This window comes from Procambarus clarkii, chromosome 27 (assembly GCF_040958095.1).
Source record: "Procambarus clarkii isolate CNS0578487 chromosome 27, FALCON_Pclarkii_2.0, whole genome shotgun sequence".
NCBI lineage: Eukaryota > Metazoa > Arthropoda > Malacostraca > Decapoda > Cambaridae > Procambarus > Procambarus clarkii.
Window position 1 is genome coordinate 16,445,044 of NC_091176.1, and position 15,415 is coordinate 16,460,458.

General features: G+C 41.3%; 1 protein-coding gene across 1 annotated transcript; it reads left to right on the forward strand.

Moving 5' to 3' along the window:
* The first annotated feature begins 334 nt into the window (after nt 1–334).
* Nucleotides 335–14,089, forward strand: LOC123762749 (organic cation transporter protein-like). Its single transcript, XM_069332111.1, has 13 exons — nt 335–397; nt 916–1,134; nt 1,359–1,363; nt 1,469–1,586; nt 2,877–3,135; nt 5,268–5,439; nt 5,928–6,054; nt 6,186–6,292; nt 6,824–7,038; nt 7,901–8,082; nt 8,430–8,599; nt 10,583–10,587; nt 13,395–14,089. Exons 1-13 carry the CDS (start codon nt 335–337, stop codon nt 14,087–14,089), a joined length of 2,337 nt encoding a protein of 778 aa, XP_069188212.1.
* The last annotated feature ends 1,326 nt before the right edge of the window (nt 14,090–15,415 follow it).

Here is a 15,415-nt window from a genome sequence, read left to right on the forward strand (position 1 = left end):
AAAAGATCGAAAAAAAGCTTATTTAAATGTTTCTCGTGTAAAGCATATATTACCTTCACTCTGAGGAACCGTTGTCGTGTACAAAATCATCTCTGTAAAGTTGTTAAGACATTCTGTACAAGCGAAGCAATTTAGTTAAATGAAATTATAAGTCCACAATAGCTTACTGAAGTTGAGTGATTACAGTTTTTACCCCTTCAACTGATCAGGAGGAACTGTGAGGCTGGCCAATACTTTCACCTTATCTTCCTGCTGTCAGCACCAACTATTCCCCCTCAGCATCGGCCGGCAGCACTTCCACATAATTCCTCTGACTTCAGCACGAACTCTAGTCATGACAATCGCCGACTTCGACGCGATCTTCGACCACATCGGAGGATTCGGTCGCTACCAGATGGTGAGTGTTTATTTCGGCTCAATATGGGCAGCTCTTCATTTAGCTAGTGCTCAATGAAGAGTACTGAGTACTAGCTCAATATTGTGCTAGTACTCATGAAGCCTCTAGGTGGCCTGGCCCTCCAGTTGTGCTCCAATGCTGCTCTGGAGGTCTTAAGGTGCACTGGTGCTCTATTAGTACTTATAGTGTAGTTTGTCATTTTTTTATTTTAATTGTTTAAAGCCTATCCTTCAGATAACCACCTTGCTGCTATTTAAATATAATCTGGATTATAGCTTTCACACCATCCTAATACAAAGACACACAAAGATATTCAAGGTCACCCACTAGCTCTTATCTTAAGGCACTTTAACGTCAGATTCCCATCTACCACTGGTCTAATAACCCCCCTTTCCATCTTCAGCATACAAAATAGCGCTTGTCTAATGACATTCCATTATCTATTTAACAAGACCTCTTTTATATTTTGATAATTATTGCTATCTGCTTTCTACAAATAATTGTGTATGGTTGCCAAGGTACTGTTCACGGTCAACTGCATGATGAACTCCTTCCTGGCCTTCGTCTACTTCGGCCAGATATTTATGACCCTGACGCCCCCCCACTGGTGTCGGGCTCCGCCTGACCTTCAGGGCCTCAACCTGACGGAGGAGCAGCTCAAGGACCTCACCATCCCTAGGGACGCCTCTAGCGGCAAGTTCCTGCAGTGTAGGATCTATGACGTTGACTTCGTTAAGGTACGTATTTGTTTTTTAAATTTTGTACTTTTTTGGAAATTGCTTTTAAGTATTTCATCTTCAGGGGCTCTGTCATATGAGTTTCAATCTCATTTCTTTTAGTCTCATGAAGGGCCAAATGAATATACGAAAGGTATTACGCATTGCTAATGAAGCTGTTTATATATGAGCGGGTAACAAAAATAGTTGTTTTCATGCATATAACCTTATTTTCTTTGCCACAGGTGGTGTCGAGCCCCATCATCTGGCCTAACGTCTCCTTTCAAAACACCAGCTGGGCCAACGCCTCCTGGCCCACTACCAGCTGGGCCAACGCCTCCTGGCCCACTACCAGCTGGGCCAACGCCTCCTGGCCCACTACCAGCTGGGCCAACGCCTCCTGGCCCACCACCAGCTGTACACATGGCTGGACCTACGACTACTCCCTCTACTACCCCACCATCACCTCCCAGGTAAACTACCCTCCACGGAGCATTGGATTGAACCAAACGTCCCTTTGTCCTTGTATGTTTGAAACTCTATCTCATTTACATCATGCATTTGTGATTCAAGTTATCCCCATTCCTCTCCCATGCAAATCTGTTCCTCTCCCATCATATCTCTATACCTCTTTCATGTAACTCTGTAAACCTCCATCTCTCTCTCTTTCGCTTTCTGTCCCTTATATTTGTTTAGAGCTTATCCTTATACAGCGTGCATTTCTTCATACTAGTGCCCCATCCCATTCAAGTATCTCTCCCCTACAATTCTCACTGGGATATCTACTTTAATATTCATGCTAGCATATCTCATCTCCTATTCACAATAGTTATTATCTTGCTATACTTACATGTCTCCCTATTATTAAACGAGATTGAAGGATTCGAATCCCCATTGTTGACCAAACTACACACTAGAAAGTGAAGGGACGACGACGTTTCGGCCCGTTCTGAACCCTTCTCCCATTCTCAATACCCATTTATCTCACTCCGGCATAGATCTTCAGCAAAGCAGGGTACGTCAACACAATTCTAGTACATCTAGTAAGAGTCACATAAATGCCTGACTGAGTCAACATTTCTCTTGTTCTCCTCGTACTTCTCTTGCACCATAATGCCTGCAACCATGTCCTCGCTCTTCTTGTACACTTGGTGTCGGGGTCACGTGAAGCACACCACCATACCTACACTTGGCCTTGTAAATACACCTGGTCACAAGATAGTGAAATACTCGTTCTATGCCTTATAGGTCTCACCGAATCTCTCAGCTTGTATTCCAGTTTTGTTATAGGCTGATCTTCACTATCTCTCTCTCTCTCTCTCTCTCTCTCTCTCTCTCTCTCTCTCTCTCTCTCTCTCTCTCTCTCTCTCTCTCTCTCTCTCTCTCTCTCTCTCTCTGTGGAACCTGGGAATAACGGAACTCTTGTCAGCTTACATGACAACAAATGTAAATGTAACATCACAACACATGCTTCTTACAATGTACATTTCTGCACATCTAGTTCATGATTTTTTACGTTCATGTCACACCATAGTTCTTCAACTATACATTAGATGTGCTAAACCATCTTATCCTTATTACTGTGATTTCTTGGATTGCACTCAGTCCCTCTGAGGGCCCTTGTAACCTAACCTTATCTTTGTGTCGCTCGGTCAGGTCGTCACTCGCACCTTCCCCTTACTTTACACTCACTTTCTGAGTCACTCTAACATCACCAATCCAATAACTGTCAGTCATCCTTCCTTGGCGTCTTGGACTCACAGCTGGACTGGGTGTGCGACGAGGACTGGCGGAAGACATTTTCCCAGTCGCTGTTCTTCGTGGGGTCGCTGGTGGCCTCGCCGGTGCTCGGGTGGGCGGCAGACAAGTTTGGTCGACTGCCGGTCATCGTCATCACCAACATGGTTGGGGGCGTGTTCGGGGTGGCCTCAGCTTTCTGCACCTCCTTCGCCACCTTCACCGCCTTCAGGTTCATCGTTGGCATGACTTACGATACCCACTTTTTGTTCACATACATCCTTTGTGAGTTAGATGAAAGATTATATTTTTGTACCTTGTGTTTCGGTTAATTAATGTAGAGTCTTCCTGCTAAGGGAGACAATCCGCTTTTCCTTTCAGGACTGCAGAAGATTGTGCAATTAAACTGGGGTTAATTGTTAGTGCTGTTAATAAGGTCAAGGAAAAATCGCTTATGAGCTGTTGGAAACAAAAATTGTCAATATGAAAAGATTAGTTATTCAGAAAAAACGAAGAGTTAATGGGGAAATTAGATGATAATGTGACGGAAATAATTTACGAAACAGGAATCTATTTTGGAAAGAAGCAAGAGAGTGTAGCCGTGAGAATTGTGAACGAATGAGTGAGACGTGAACGAATGTGTGAGAATTGTGAACGAATGAGTTAGACTTGTGAACGAATGAGTGAGACTTGTGAACGAATGAGTGAGACTTGTGAACGAATGTGTGAGAATTGTGAACGAATGAATGAGACTTGTGAACGAATGCGTGAGACTTGTGAACGAATGAGTGAGAATTGTGAACGAATGAGTGAGAATTGTGAACGAATAAGTGAGACTTGTGAACGAATGAGTGAGAATTGTGAACGAATGAGTGAGACTTGTGAACAAATAAGTGAGACTTTTGAACGAATAAGTGAGACTTGTGAACGAATAAGTGAGACTTTTGAACGAACCAGTGGGACGTGAACAAATGATTGAGACGCGAACGAAGGGTAAATGAAAACTATGGAGAATGCTAAACGGTGAAGATAAGATTTGAAGTAGGATAGAGAATACACTGAAAGTTTAATGATGATAAAAGAGATGCTAACAAGAACATGACTGGTTTCATGTTTGTAAGAAACGATCATATTCAGATATATATTCCAGAATCAGGTGAGTACATCAGTAAGGTTAAATGTGATCGAGCTACAGGTGTTGCTATGGCACAGATATAAATTATCAAATATTGTGGGACTAATAAATGGATAACTGGCTCCTTCCTCTTAAGTAGTTCCTTACCCATGCTAGGGCCTTTCCGCATACTCCTGCCTGCCTCTCAAGTCTGAATAGCAGTCTCATGAGCGATACTGTATCAAAGGCCATTTGGTAGTCTAGAAATATGCAGTTTGCCCAACCTTCTCTGTCCCTTCTCTGTGTGAAGAATCTGCCAGAGGGCCTGGAACAGTGGTTAGTAATGTACCAGAGAATTGGGAAGAAGTGTAAGGAATATAGAAGAGTTAGTAAACTAAATGTAGTTGATAGTGTGAATGGCAGGAGAGCGTTCTGAAGAGCACGGGAAACTACTAAGAAAATATATAGTGATGAACAAGGTGAGTTTCGTGGGGAAAAATGGTGAGTAGACAACATATTTACATTGGGACAGCTTACCAAGACAAGCAAGACTTAGCCTTACCTGGCTGAGTAACAATGCTTTCATAGTATTTATGAATTTCGAAAAAACACATGACAAAGGTAATTGAGGACTCCGGAATATGTATGGAATTGGTCAAGTTCTGTTAGATATTGTAAACAAAAATGTTGTAGATGGCAGTGCAGGTGTGTGAGTTGATGGTGTAATGAATAACTATTGTAATATTACTCTGGTTATTCATTACACATATGTATGTTGCCCCTGCATTTACTATTTGTATTTACTATTTGCATCTGCAGGCTCGAGCTATATTTGCTCTTGTGTCCCGCCTTTCTAACCAATATTTTTCCTCTATTATGTCTATATATTTCTCCTAAACATTTCACTTATGTTATACATTTTGTTTATTCTCGTGTTAATTTCTTGTTAGTTAACTCTTTCTTGTGCCCATTATGTACCCATTTTGCCCCCCTATTTGATTCCTTTTAAACTCCTTGTTCTACGTCTCGTTGATCTCTTGTTAAGCTCGTTGCTTGTGAATTCGGATTTAATGTTATTCCTTGATAGGGAAAGTTGCAATAATTAATTTACGAAAGACTTCGGATGAGGGGATGCTAAGAACCCAGAGACTTCTGTTCCTGTTTAGCTTGCATAATATAAAATAAAAACAGGAATAATTTGAACAAAATTAGAATGTTATTCATTATATATATATATACTAATAATACCTATTTGCAAGTTTTGCAACGCCTGCTTGCAATAACTAACATGCATTTGTTGCAGTGTTGGAGTATGTGTCGAGTGAGTACCGCACCATCATGGCCAACGTTCCCATCATGTTCTTCCTGACGCTGGCCATGTGTGCCATGCCCTGGATCGCTGTGGGGGTCGCAGACTGGTCCATCTTCACCATCATCATGCACGCCCCTCAACTCATCTGCTTCTTCTTCATCTGGTGAGCCAAGACCCTCCAACGTCAACAGTTTAAAACGAGTTCCTAGTGCGGAAAATTATTGACGCGGCTATCTTCATTCGTCATGATTTTTTTCCTGCTGTAGTTCAGTTGTTGTGTTTTCGAAACCTTGTAGACGATAATCCGAAATACCCCAGATAGGAATTTTGTGACATTGAAATGTAACATCACCTTAAATATTAAAAAATGCGTTGTGATGACACCGATTAAGTTTGTTGCTGACCAGACCACACACTAGAAAGTGAAGGGACGACGAAGACGTTTCGGTCCGTCCTGGACCATTCTCAAGTCAATCAATCGACTTGAGAATGGTCCAGGACGGACCGAAACGTCGTCGTCGTCCCATCACTTTCTAGTGTGTGGTCTGGCCAACACATTTCAGCCACGTTATTGCGACTAAGTACCACTTAAGAAAGTGTTGTACATTCTGTTTTCTGGTGAGTTATCTTGCACGTGTTGCTTGTGGCCAGGTTGATCCCTGAGTCTGCCCGCTGGCTGCTGGCTCAGGGCAGGGTGGAGGACACGGTCAAGATCCTGACCCGGGTGGCTAAGATCAATCGGAAGACCCTCACCCCGGAGGTCATCAAGGAGTTCGAGGTCAGTGCCTCGTTGAAGATAATATATTGTTCCTGTAGTAGATAAACTTTTGTTCAATTTATGGATTGTGTCGAAGGTTATTTTTTGTTATTTCTGTATGTTCGTGGAGCTGTGACACCTCGTGTTTACAGGAATATGGGATGGAACAGGCCAAGCAAGGCCAGGCGACAGCGTCGGTGTTCGAACTCCTCAAGAGATCGAAACTGAGGCTGCACTTCCTCGTTCTCAGCGTTATGTGGTGAGTTATGCTTCGCGAGACGCTACCATTGTTTATGCATCAGTTTTTTGGCCTTAGTTAATGTACACGTCTACAAATTCTATGAACTATTAGGATAACGGGTTGACGATCCTGAGTCAGTGCACGCTATGGCCTCGCCCTCATTAATTTTTTGTTTATAACACCATCAAATTCCACTACTGCTACTGCAGCCAAAACCTCCATCATCAACTCTCTCATCATCATCCTCACCACTTGCGTCACTATCAATACATACCACTTCTATCAATCTCCATCTGGACCCTCTACCAACACCCTCACTTTAGGACTGGACTTACTGGGCCTTACTGGACTTTCTGGACTTACGGGCCTTTTGATGCCTGTATAAGTATTAAGGACATTATTATCTGAACACCTACAGGAGGCGTGGCGTTTATTTAAAGGTGTATATGATTGGCACAACGCATGAGTAACCTCCATCACCACCAGCTTTACTCTACTCACCATTTCCTCACCAATATCATCCTCCATCTTCTCCGCGCGTCCCCCCAGGATGGTGATCATCGTGGCCTACGACGGCCACATGAGGAACACGGAACACATCGGTAACAACGTCTTCGTGACCTTCACTATCGCCGGCTTCGTCGAGTTACCAGCGGACTTCATCGCCATGCTGGCCATGGAGAAGCTCGGCCGTCGCCACACTGTCGTCTTCACTCTTGTCTTCAGCGGCCTCGCCTGCTTTGCCGCAGCTGCCCTCCCAGAAGGTGAGAGAGAGGGAGGGAGGGGGAGAGAGAGAGAGAGAGAGGGGGGGAGAGAGAGAGAGAGAGAGAGAGAGAGAGAGAGAGAGAGAGAGAGAGAGAGAGAGAGAGAGAGAGAGAGAGAGAGAGAGAGAGAGAGAGAGAGAGAGGTAGAGAGAGAGAGAAAGAGAGAGATAGAGAGAGAGAGAGAGAGAGAGAGAGAGAGAGAGAGAGAGAGAGAGAGAGAGAGAGAGAGAGAGAGAGAGAGAGAGAGAGAGAGAGAGACAGAGAGAGGTAGAGAGAGGTAGAGAGAGGTAGAGAGAGAGAGAGAGAGAAGAGAGAGAGAGAGAGAGAGAGAGAGAGAGGAGAGAGAGAGAGAGAGAGAGAGAGAGAGAGAGAGAGAGAGAGAGAGAGAGAGAGAGAGAGAGAGAGAGAGAGAGAGACAGAGAGAGAGAGAGAGAGAGAGAGAGAGAGAGAGAGAGAGAGAGAGAGAGAGAGAGAGAGAGAGAGAGAGAGAGAGAGAGAGAGACAGAGAGAGACAGAGAGAGAGAGAGAGAGAGAGAGAGAGAGAGAGAGAGAGAGAGAGAGAGAGAGAGAGAGAGAGAGAGAGAGAGAGAGAGAGAGAGAGAGAGAGCCTTCCTCATCACTATTCAAATACATTATATGCTTCTCATTTGACTACACACTAAGCCCCCATCATAACTAGGAAAAGAAACGCAGCAAAACAGACGAAAAAAGTAATTTTTAAAGAGCCCAAGGAACGTGAATAAACAGAAAACATAGAGGTCAAACACGATGAAGTGGTGTTGGAAGATGATGAAAAACAAAATGAAAAACTGTCCTTGTATGCAGCACACAGGTGAACTAACTCCTGCTCCTCCTCCTACAGAAGACACCATGGGCATCATGTGGCTGGCCATCGCTGGCAGGTTCCTCATCACTATGGCCATGAACGTTGGTATGCAATCCCCCGTGGAAGTCCTGCCCACAGTGGCCAGGGGCTCAGGGATTGCCGCCATACACACCCTGGGACACATTGCAGCCTTCACCTCACCCTATGTCATCTACTTGGTAAGCCATATATATATACCTTCAGTGTTTACGGGCTCACCATAGCCCGTGCTACATGGACATCTTGTTCTGAGTAGCCAAATCTAAAGCAAGAACGTTCAGTGTTATATAGCCCCGCTCCTGTGCCAGGTTTGATGTCTTTAGTCATTGCTCCACCATACCTGCTCATTCTACCCATTACATTTCAACTCTGTCGAAGTTTATATTTAAACCTCGATTCCTCGAGAGGATATATATGATCTTACGAGGAATCGCAGAGCCATCCTCTCAATCCTGTCTCAACCTCAAGACCTTCATTAATCCTAAGACTGACGTTATCGTTGCCTGACCTCTTGCACCCTCCCCAGGGGAAACACGGCTACTACCTTCCTTACGTGATCCTGGGGGCGCTGACGGTGGTGGGTGGGGCGGTGTGCACGGTGCTGCCCGAGACACTGAACCAGAGCCTGCCGGACACCTTGGAAGACGGGGAGACCTTCTTCTCTGACCAGACCTTCTGCTACAACCCTTGCTCCAGGTGAGCTTTTCGGGGCGGGCGGGTTGGTGTGTACCTGCAAGATGAGATGTTTGGTGAAGGTAGTTCCCTTATTTGAGCTTATTTGGTGAATCTTATTTGAATATGGTGAATCTTATTTGAATATGGTGAATCTTATTTGAATATGGTGAATCTTATTTGAATATGGTGAATCTTATTTGAATATGGTGAATCTTATTTGAATATGGTGAATCTTATTTGAACATGGTGAATCTTATTTGAATATGGTGAATCTTATTTGAATATGATGAGTCTTATTTGAATCATATGACGAATCCACTTGAATCATTTGAATCATATGGTGAACTTACTAGAATCATTTGAAACAAATGGTAAACTTATTTGAATCATATTGCAATGATTCGCGATGAGTGACATCATATAATATGGAAATGGCTCTATGAACCAGGTACGGCAAAACATACAAAAAACAAATTATCGGTTTAATGGGTTTGGTATCTAGGTAGAGAAAAATTTGGACAGTGTTAGCAATATGGGGGAATATTTTGGCTGAAAATGAGAGCAAATCTGATATTTGGCTTGGTGTCTATGCCTTTTAGTGCCTGTATAAACGACTCAGGCAAAATTAGGAGTTAGACACTGATACATAATAGTAATTCAGGCAGTGAGTTAGTCAATAATATGGGCGAGAGATCTCAATTTTATGTGGCATTTTTCCCAGGAAAGGAAATTTGCTTTGAATGGACGCCCAAGACTACTGCTTTTAATCGCCAACTAGACCAACAATACCATAGTAATGCAATCTAACTAATTAACAACTGGGTATATTGGTAGAAAGGGAATTAAATGTATGTTTGGGTCGGGTGGTCTTAGGAAGTCTGGGTTTTGCTGCTTTGTCCTCTTCATTGTAATCTGTTTTCAAGTGTTTGAAACTTCTATATGATATTGATGTGAACATGTACTCGTGAGATTTTAGAATGGGCAAGTGGTTTACCCTTAGAGTGCCACAGATGATTTAGAGTTTTTCATTTTTGTTGTTGACTTCTGCGAGGTAAATGCGATTTACATGATATGATGTTTTTCATTATTGCAGAAAATGACAATTGAAATTTGTTAATAAATCTCTATAATTAATATTTTTTTACATTTCTCTGTCTATTATTATATAATGCAATGATAAGGCTTGTCATTACATATAAAAATCATTAATTCGGCACCATTGTACCCAGTAATAATGATTACAAATATTTAGTTTGGGACCATTTCTGGGAATTTTTTCAACCATATTTATTTTATGTTTACAGTAAATCTTAAAATAAAAAAATCTATTAAAATTAATCGTAATTGTTTATCGAAATATAAGGAAATGTTGTCAGTATAGACATTTAATTATTATGAAATTATATATATTCAAAGAAGTACACGAATATTTTTTTTGTCTTCAAATTGGTAACTTTCATATGGCAAGAAGGGTACTATCAGGAGAAAGCGCCAAGCCATTACGACAATATAGCACTGGGAAAGGGTCAGGATAAGGATTAGGGATGGGAGCAGGAGGGAAGGAATGGTGCCCAAATACTTGGACGGTCGGGGATTGAACGCCGACCTGCGTGAAGCGAGACCGTCGCTCTACCATCCAGCCCCAAGTGGTTGGGTCACATGGCAAGAAGAAATGTCTTGAATCACATGTTTTCGAAAATCTTGAGAATTAAGAATAGTGATGACGCAGGGACCAAACAAATAGAAACTCCACCGCTGACCGCGTCTGTGGGCCTCATAGACTTAAGAACAACTATTGGTAAAACTCCAGAAGCGTTCGGTTGAGATTTGGACCGTCAGAGATCTCCAGGTGGACAGTGTTCCCAAGTTTTGATGAACTTCCTTTGATGAACTCCGTAAAGATTACATGTCACGCCAACATTCCAACTTTTAGCTATCCAATGGTTAGTTAAAGTCATGGCTTAATGGTATTTATCAGTAATTTAGTTATTTGTGTACTTATAGAAACGGTGAGAGATTAACGTAGTGGAACTGTGCTTATTGTAGAGTTTCCTCCGTAGGGCGAGGGCCAACACGCGTTTATTATTCAACATCAAAAACAGTAGCTAGATTTTTTCTTGATAATCCTGTAAACTTGATTTTTTTAATATCTTATATTTTAATATAAGATATTAAATTAATATATATATATTAATATATATATATATATTAATATATATTTTTTTAATAAATATTATTTATTTTGTTTTTATTTTCTAAATACTTATTTTATTCTTTTGGAAATCACCAACAGGGACTCCAAAAGTATAGAAAGTGGAAATTGAAAATTTTGCCGAGGCAATTTTCACATATATTCCGAAATTTTAATGTATTTCCTATTTTTTAATCCATAGGAATGTTTAATTTTTGGTCATGCATATTTAACAAAACACAAAATAAGAACTTAAACACGATACCCAGACAAAAACATTAACATATCAGTACACAAGAGCGTTATGACCCCACTCACTGAACAACTAGATTATTATGAGATTGTTTTTTGTTGCTCCAGGATAACTTGGAAGGAGGAGGAGGCAGAGGCCCCAAACAGACCTCAAGAAATGGAGATGTCAGTGTGTTGGGAAAACGCAGCTTATTCAAGAGATGATGAACAAATTTCGTCAACAAATTGAAACATTTAAATCATATAAAGGTTCTTTAAATAGGAATGTTGCTGATGCCATCTGTTGGGAGTCTTCAAGGAAGATAGACTTCAAGAGTTCAAGGAAGTCTTCCAGGTGGTATTGAGTAAGGGTTGTCCATTACCCTGCCTAACAGTGAGAAAAGCTGTGTGAGTCTCCTCCCCTTAAATCATGAGGATAAGGGTTAGTTAATGGCCCCATAATACTTCAGTGACTTTCACTGTAACGCTATTTTCCCCAGTATGTTAGTTTTTAGTGTACCTCATTTATTGTGCCCCATTATCCATCTTGAGGCGGTAGTGGAATGGGTTACAGAGGCACAAAATGGGCTCAGGGACTGAACCCCACAATTCATTTAGTTAAGCAAGTTACAATCTTGATGAGCTAGTTACAAAATTCAGTGCACATTGTCACATCAACAAAGGGCTGGAGACCGACCACAAGTACAGTTCCTAAATTAAGCAAACTGATATATGTGGAGAGCTAGTGTCACAATTGATATGTTTAGCCTGCACACCGCCCCCCATCCAGTGGGCAGCGGTGGATAGGTTACAATCACTTAGTTACTACCTACAGTTAGCAAACTGGGGATATTTGGCTAAGATTTCTGGTAGCAGATAATTTTGAATGAAATACTTAGGAATCTCTTGAGCATTAGTTATAGACTCTGGCTAACTCATCAGCTTTATCAAGCATTCGGAGCCCAACATGAGATGGAGTCCACATGAAATGGACTCTGTTACCATAACTAGCCGCACTATGCTAGAAAGAATAACATTAGTTTGGGGCCTTAACAGAGCGGTGTTCGTTTTAAAACATTCGCCAGGACCTTTACCAGGTTCGAAGGACCTTTGCCAGTTAGAGAAGAGCCTTTGGCACGTCCAGAAGCGCTCTTTTCAGTCCCAGAAGAGCCACCATTGTTCAAAATTTCAATGGGGCAGTGGCCAGGTCTGCAGGTAGATTCCGCATTTCCTGGGCTGGTAACCCAGAAGCCATGACCTGCCTCGAGATTTCTTGTTGACATTGTTTGTGGCTGCCTGGGAAAGCTTAGAGTGCCCTGGACATCATGTAGTCGCTTCCCGAGACGATATTTCAGGATTATCATAAGGGAGCATCAGTCAGGTATGGAGGTGGACCATCTGCCCTGAAACCAATAACTTTACGTCCCTCTCCCCCCATATATATATATATATATATATATATATATATATATATATATATATATACATATATATATATATATATATATATATATATATATATATATATATGAATGTTCACAATATTTTATTTACTGGTAACTCAAAGTACTTCCGTTTAGTAATGAAAGCTTACTCTTGAAGTTGGACATTGTAAGCCAACTGTTTGAAGAGTAAGCACTTGTTCTCGTTGCAGGAACAAAGTCCTTGCAAGTTTTTGATCTTCACCTTTGTTCGATCTTGAAAGAAAGTCTGAAGAAAACTTCAGTCTATGTTGTACACATTAACTACATCACAAAACGTGCCACATCATATCTCTTGAATATTGAAGAGCTGGAAATTTAATGCCATAAATATATATATATATATATATATATATATATATATATATATATATATATATATATATATATATATATATATATATATATATATATATATATTATTGTTATTTGGAACTTTTTTAGTTTGGTTAACATTTTAGCATGTTTCCTACTATGTTGAATTAAATTCTGTTGGTATATTCAAGAGAGTTATATATTATGCCAATTTTATTATTACTATAATACTAATATTATTACTGTTTTGCTATTATTAACTTTAAAAGTTCATTGTGTGTTTTTATAAAGATCAGTTAACAATTAATACAAAAACAATGACACACTCACACACACACACACACACACACACACACACACACACACACACACACACACACACACACACATACACACAGAAACGCGGGCACGCACACGCACATACACATAAACGGTCTCTGCAAAAATTCCCTCCTTCACGTTTTTCAGTAATTAAATAATAATTTCATTCATGCAAATAAAATGTACAGAAGCAAGATCATGTATTTTGCATTATGCCTTTAGGAATATAACTTGTTCGGAATAGATGTAAGTGTTATAAATAAGCCTTGATATGCAGCCACAGTCTCTGTTAAGATATACTGTTCATGGAAATCGCACAAAATCCTTCACTACACGGTGATGATTGTTCTGTTTAATGCAGATATAATCCCCCAGTACAATGCCACAGTCCCCCTGTGCATAGCCACAATCCCCCAGTATATTGTCACAATCCGTCGGTACAAAGCCCCAATCCCTCGGTACAAAGCCACAATCCCTCGGTACAAAGCCACAATCCCTCGGTACAAAGCCACAATCCCTCGGTACAAAGCCACAATCCCTCGGTACAAAGCCACAATCCCTCGGTACAAAGCCACAATCCCTCGGTACAAAGCCACAATCCCCCGGTACAAAGCCACAATCCCTCGGTACAAAGCCACAATCCCTCGGTACAAAGCCACAATCCCTCGGTACAAAGCCACAATCCGTCGGTACAAAGCCACAATCCCTCGGTACAAAGCCACAATCCCTCGGTACAAAGCCACAGTCCTCCAGTACATATCCACAATCCCCCGGTTCATATCTACAATCATCAGAGCTGGTAATCACGAGTATTGGAGCAGGGATGATGCAGAGTTCTCGGCAGTGATGACTGTGGAAGTGTTTGTGCCGTTTAGCAAAAGTGTAAAAATGCCTTACAGGCGGGTAGCTGTGAGGAGCCAAGTCGCTGGTTCGAATCCCCGCATTACTACAATTGATTTTCTCATTGATTAATCACATTAATGCGATTTAATTGATCTCTGGATTTTACCATATACATTTCCTTCATCCCCTTTTTTTTGAGTTTTGACACTAAAAAAATCATTTATTAGCGGAGTTTGTTTTATTTGGAGTTTATGTTAAAATATGTAAAGAGATTTGGGTAAGTGTGAAGTTAAAGTGACGGGGAAATCATTATTTATTTTCTAAAAGTTGGGAATGACGTGGAAAAGGCTATTAACCCCTGACTAACCCGTTACGTCATATTCAATAAGCAACTTGTCATCCAAAATATGAAAGTAATACTGGGTGTTGCAGCCCATAGAAACGTCAAAATTTTATACTATTTATTTTGAGAATGCTGTGAGAAGTGGGCAACAAACCTCACGATTCCTGGGCCTAGTACAGGATATATATATATATATATATATATATGTATATATATATATATATATATATATATATATATATATATATATATATATATATATATATATATATATATATATATATATATAACTGAAAACTCACACCCCAGAAGTGACTCGAACCCATACTCCCAGAAGCAACGCAACTGGTATGTACAAGACGCCTTAATCCACTTGACCATCACGACCGGACATAATGAGGTGATAGCCGAGGCTATTTGAACCACCCCACCGCCGGCACTCGGATAGTTATCTTGGGCATAGCATTTTACCAAATCACCTCATTCTTAGGGGCACACGTGAGGAACACAAATGCGAACAAGCCAGAATGGTCCCCTGGACAATATGCAACTGAAAACTCACACCCCAGAAGTGACTCGAACCCATACTCCCAGAAGCAACGCAACTGGTATGTACAAGACGCCTTAATCCACTTGACCATCACGACCGGACATAATGAGGTGATAGCCGAGGCTATTTGAACCACCCCACCGCCGGCACTCGGATAGTTATCTTGGGCATAGCATTTTACCAAATCACCTCATTCTTAGGGGCACACGTGAGGAACACAAATGCGAACAAGCCAGAATGGTCCCCTGGACAATATGCAACTGAAAACTCACACCCCAGAAGTGACTCGAACCCATACTCCCAGAAGCAACGCAACTGGTATGTACAAGACGCCTTAATCCACTTGACCATCACGACCGGACATAATGAGGTGATAGCCGAGGCTATTTGAACCACCCCACCGCCGGCACTCGGATAGTTATCTTGGGCATAGCATTTTACCAAATCACCTCATTCTTAGGGGCACACGTGAGGAACACAAATGCGAACAAGCCAGAATGGTCCCCAGGACAATATGCAACTGAAAACTCACACCCCAGAAGTGACTCGAACCCATACTCCC

Excerpts from the sequence above, each read along its gene's own strand:
- LOC123762749 (XM_069332111.1), top strand. The coding sequence starts at position 335 with ATGACAATCGCCGACTTCGACGCGATCTTCGACCACATCGGAGGATTC. Across the intron at positions 3,136-5,267 it reads TTTGTTCACATACATCCTTT|TGTTGGAGTATGTGTCGAGT; the intron begins GTGAGTTAGATG and ends CATTTGTTGCAG. Across the intron at positions 5,440-5,927 it reads ATCTGCTTCTTCTTCATCTG|GTTGATCCCTGAGTCTGCCC; the intron begins GTGAGCCAAGAC and ends GCTTGTGGCCAG.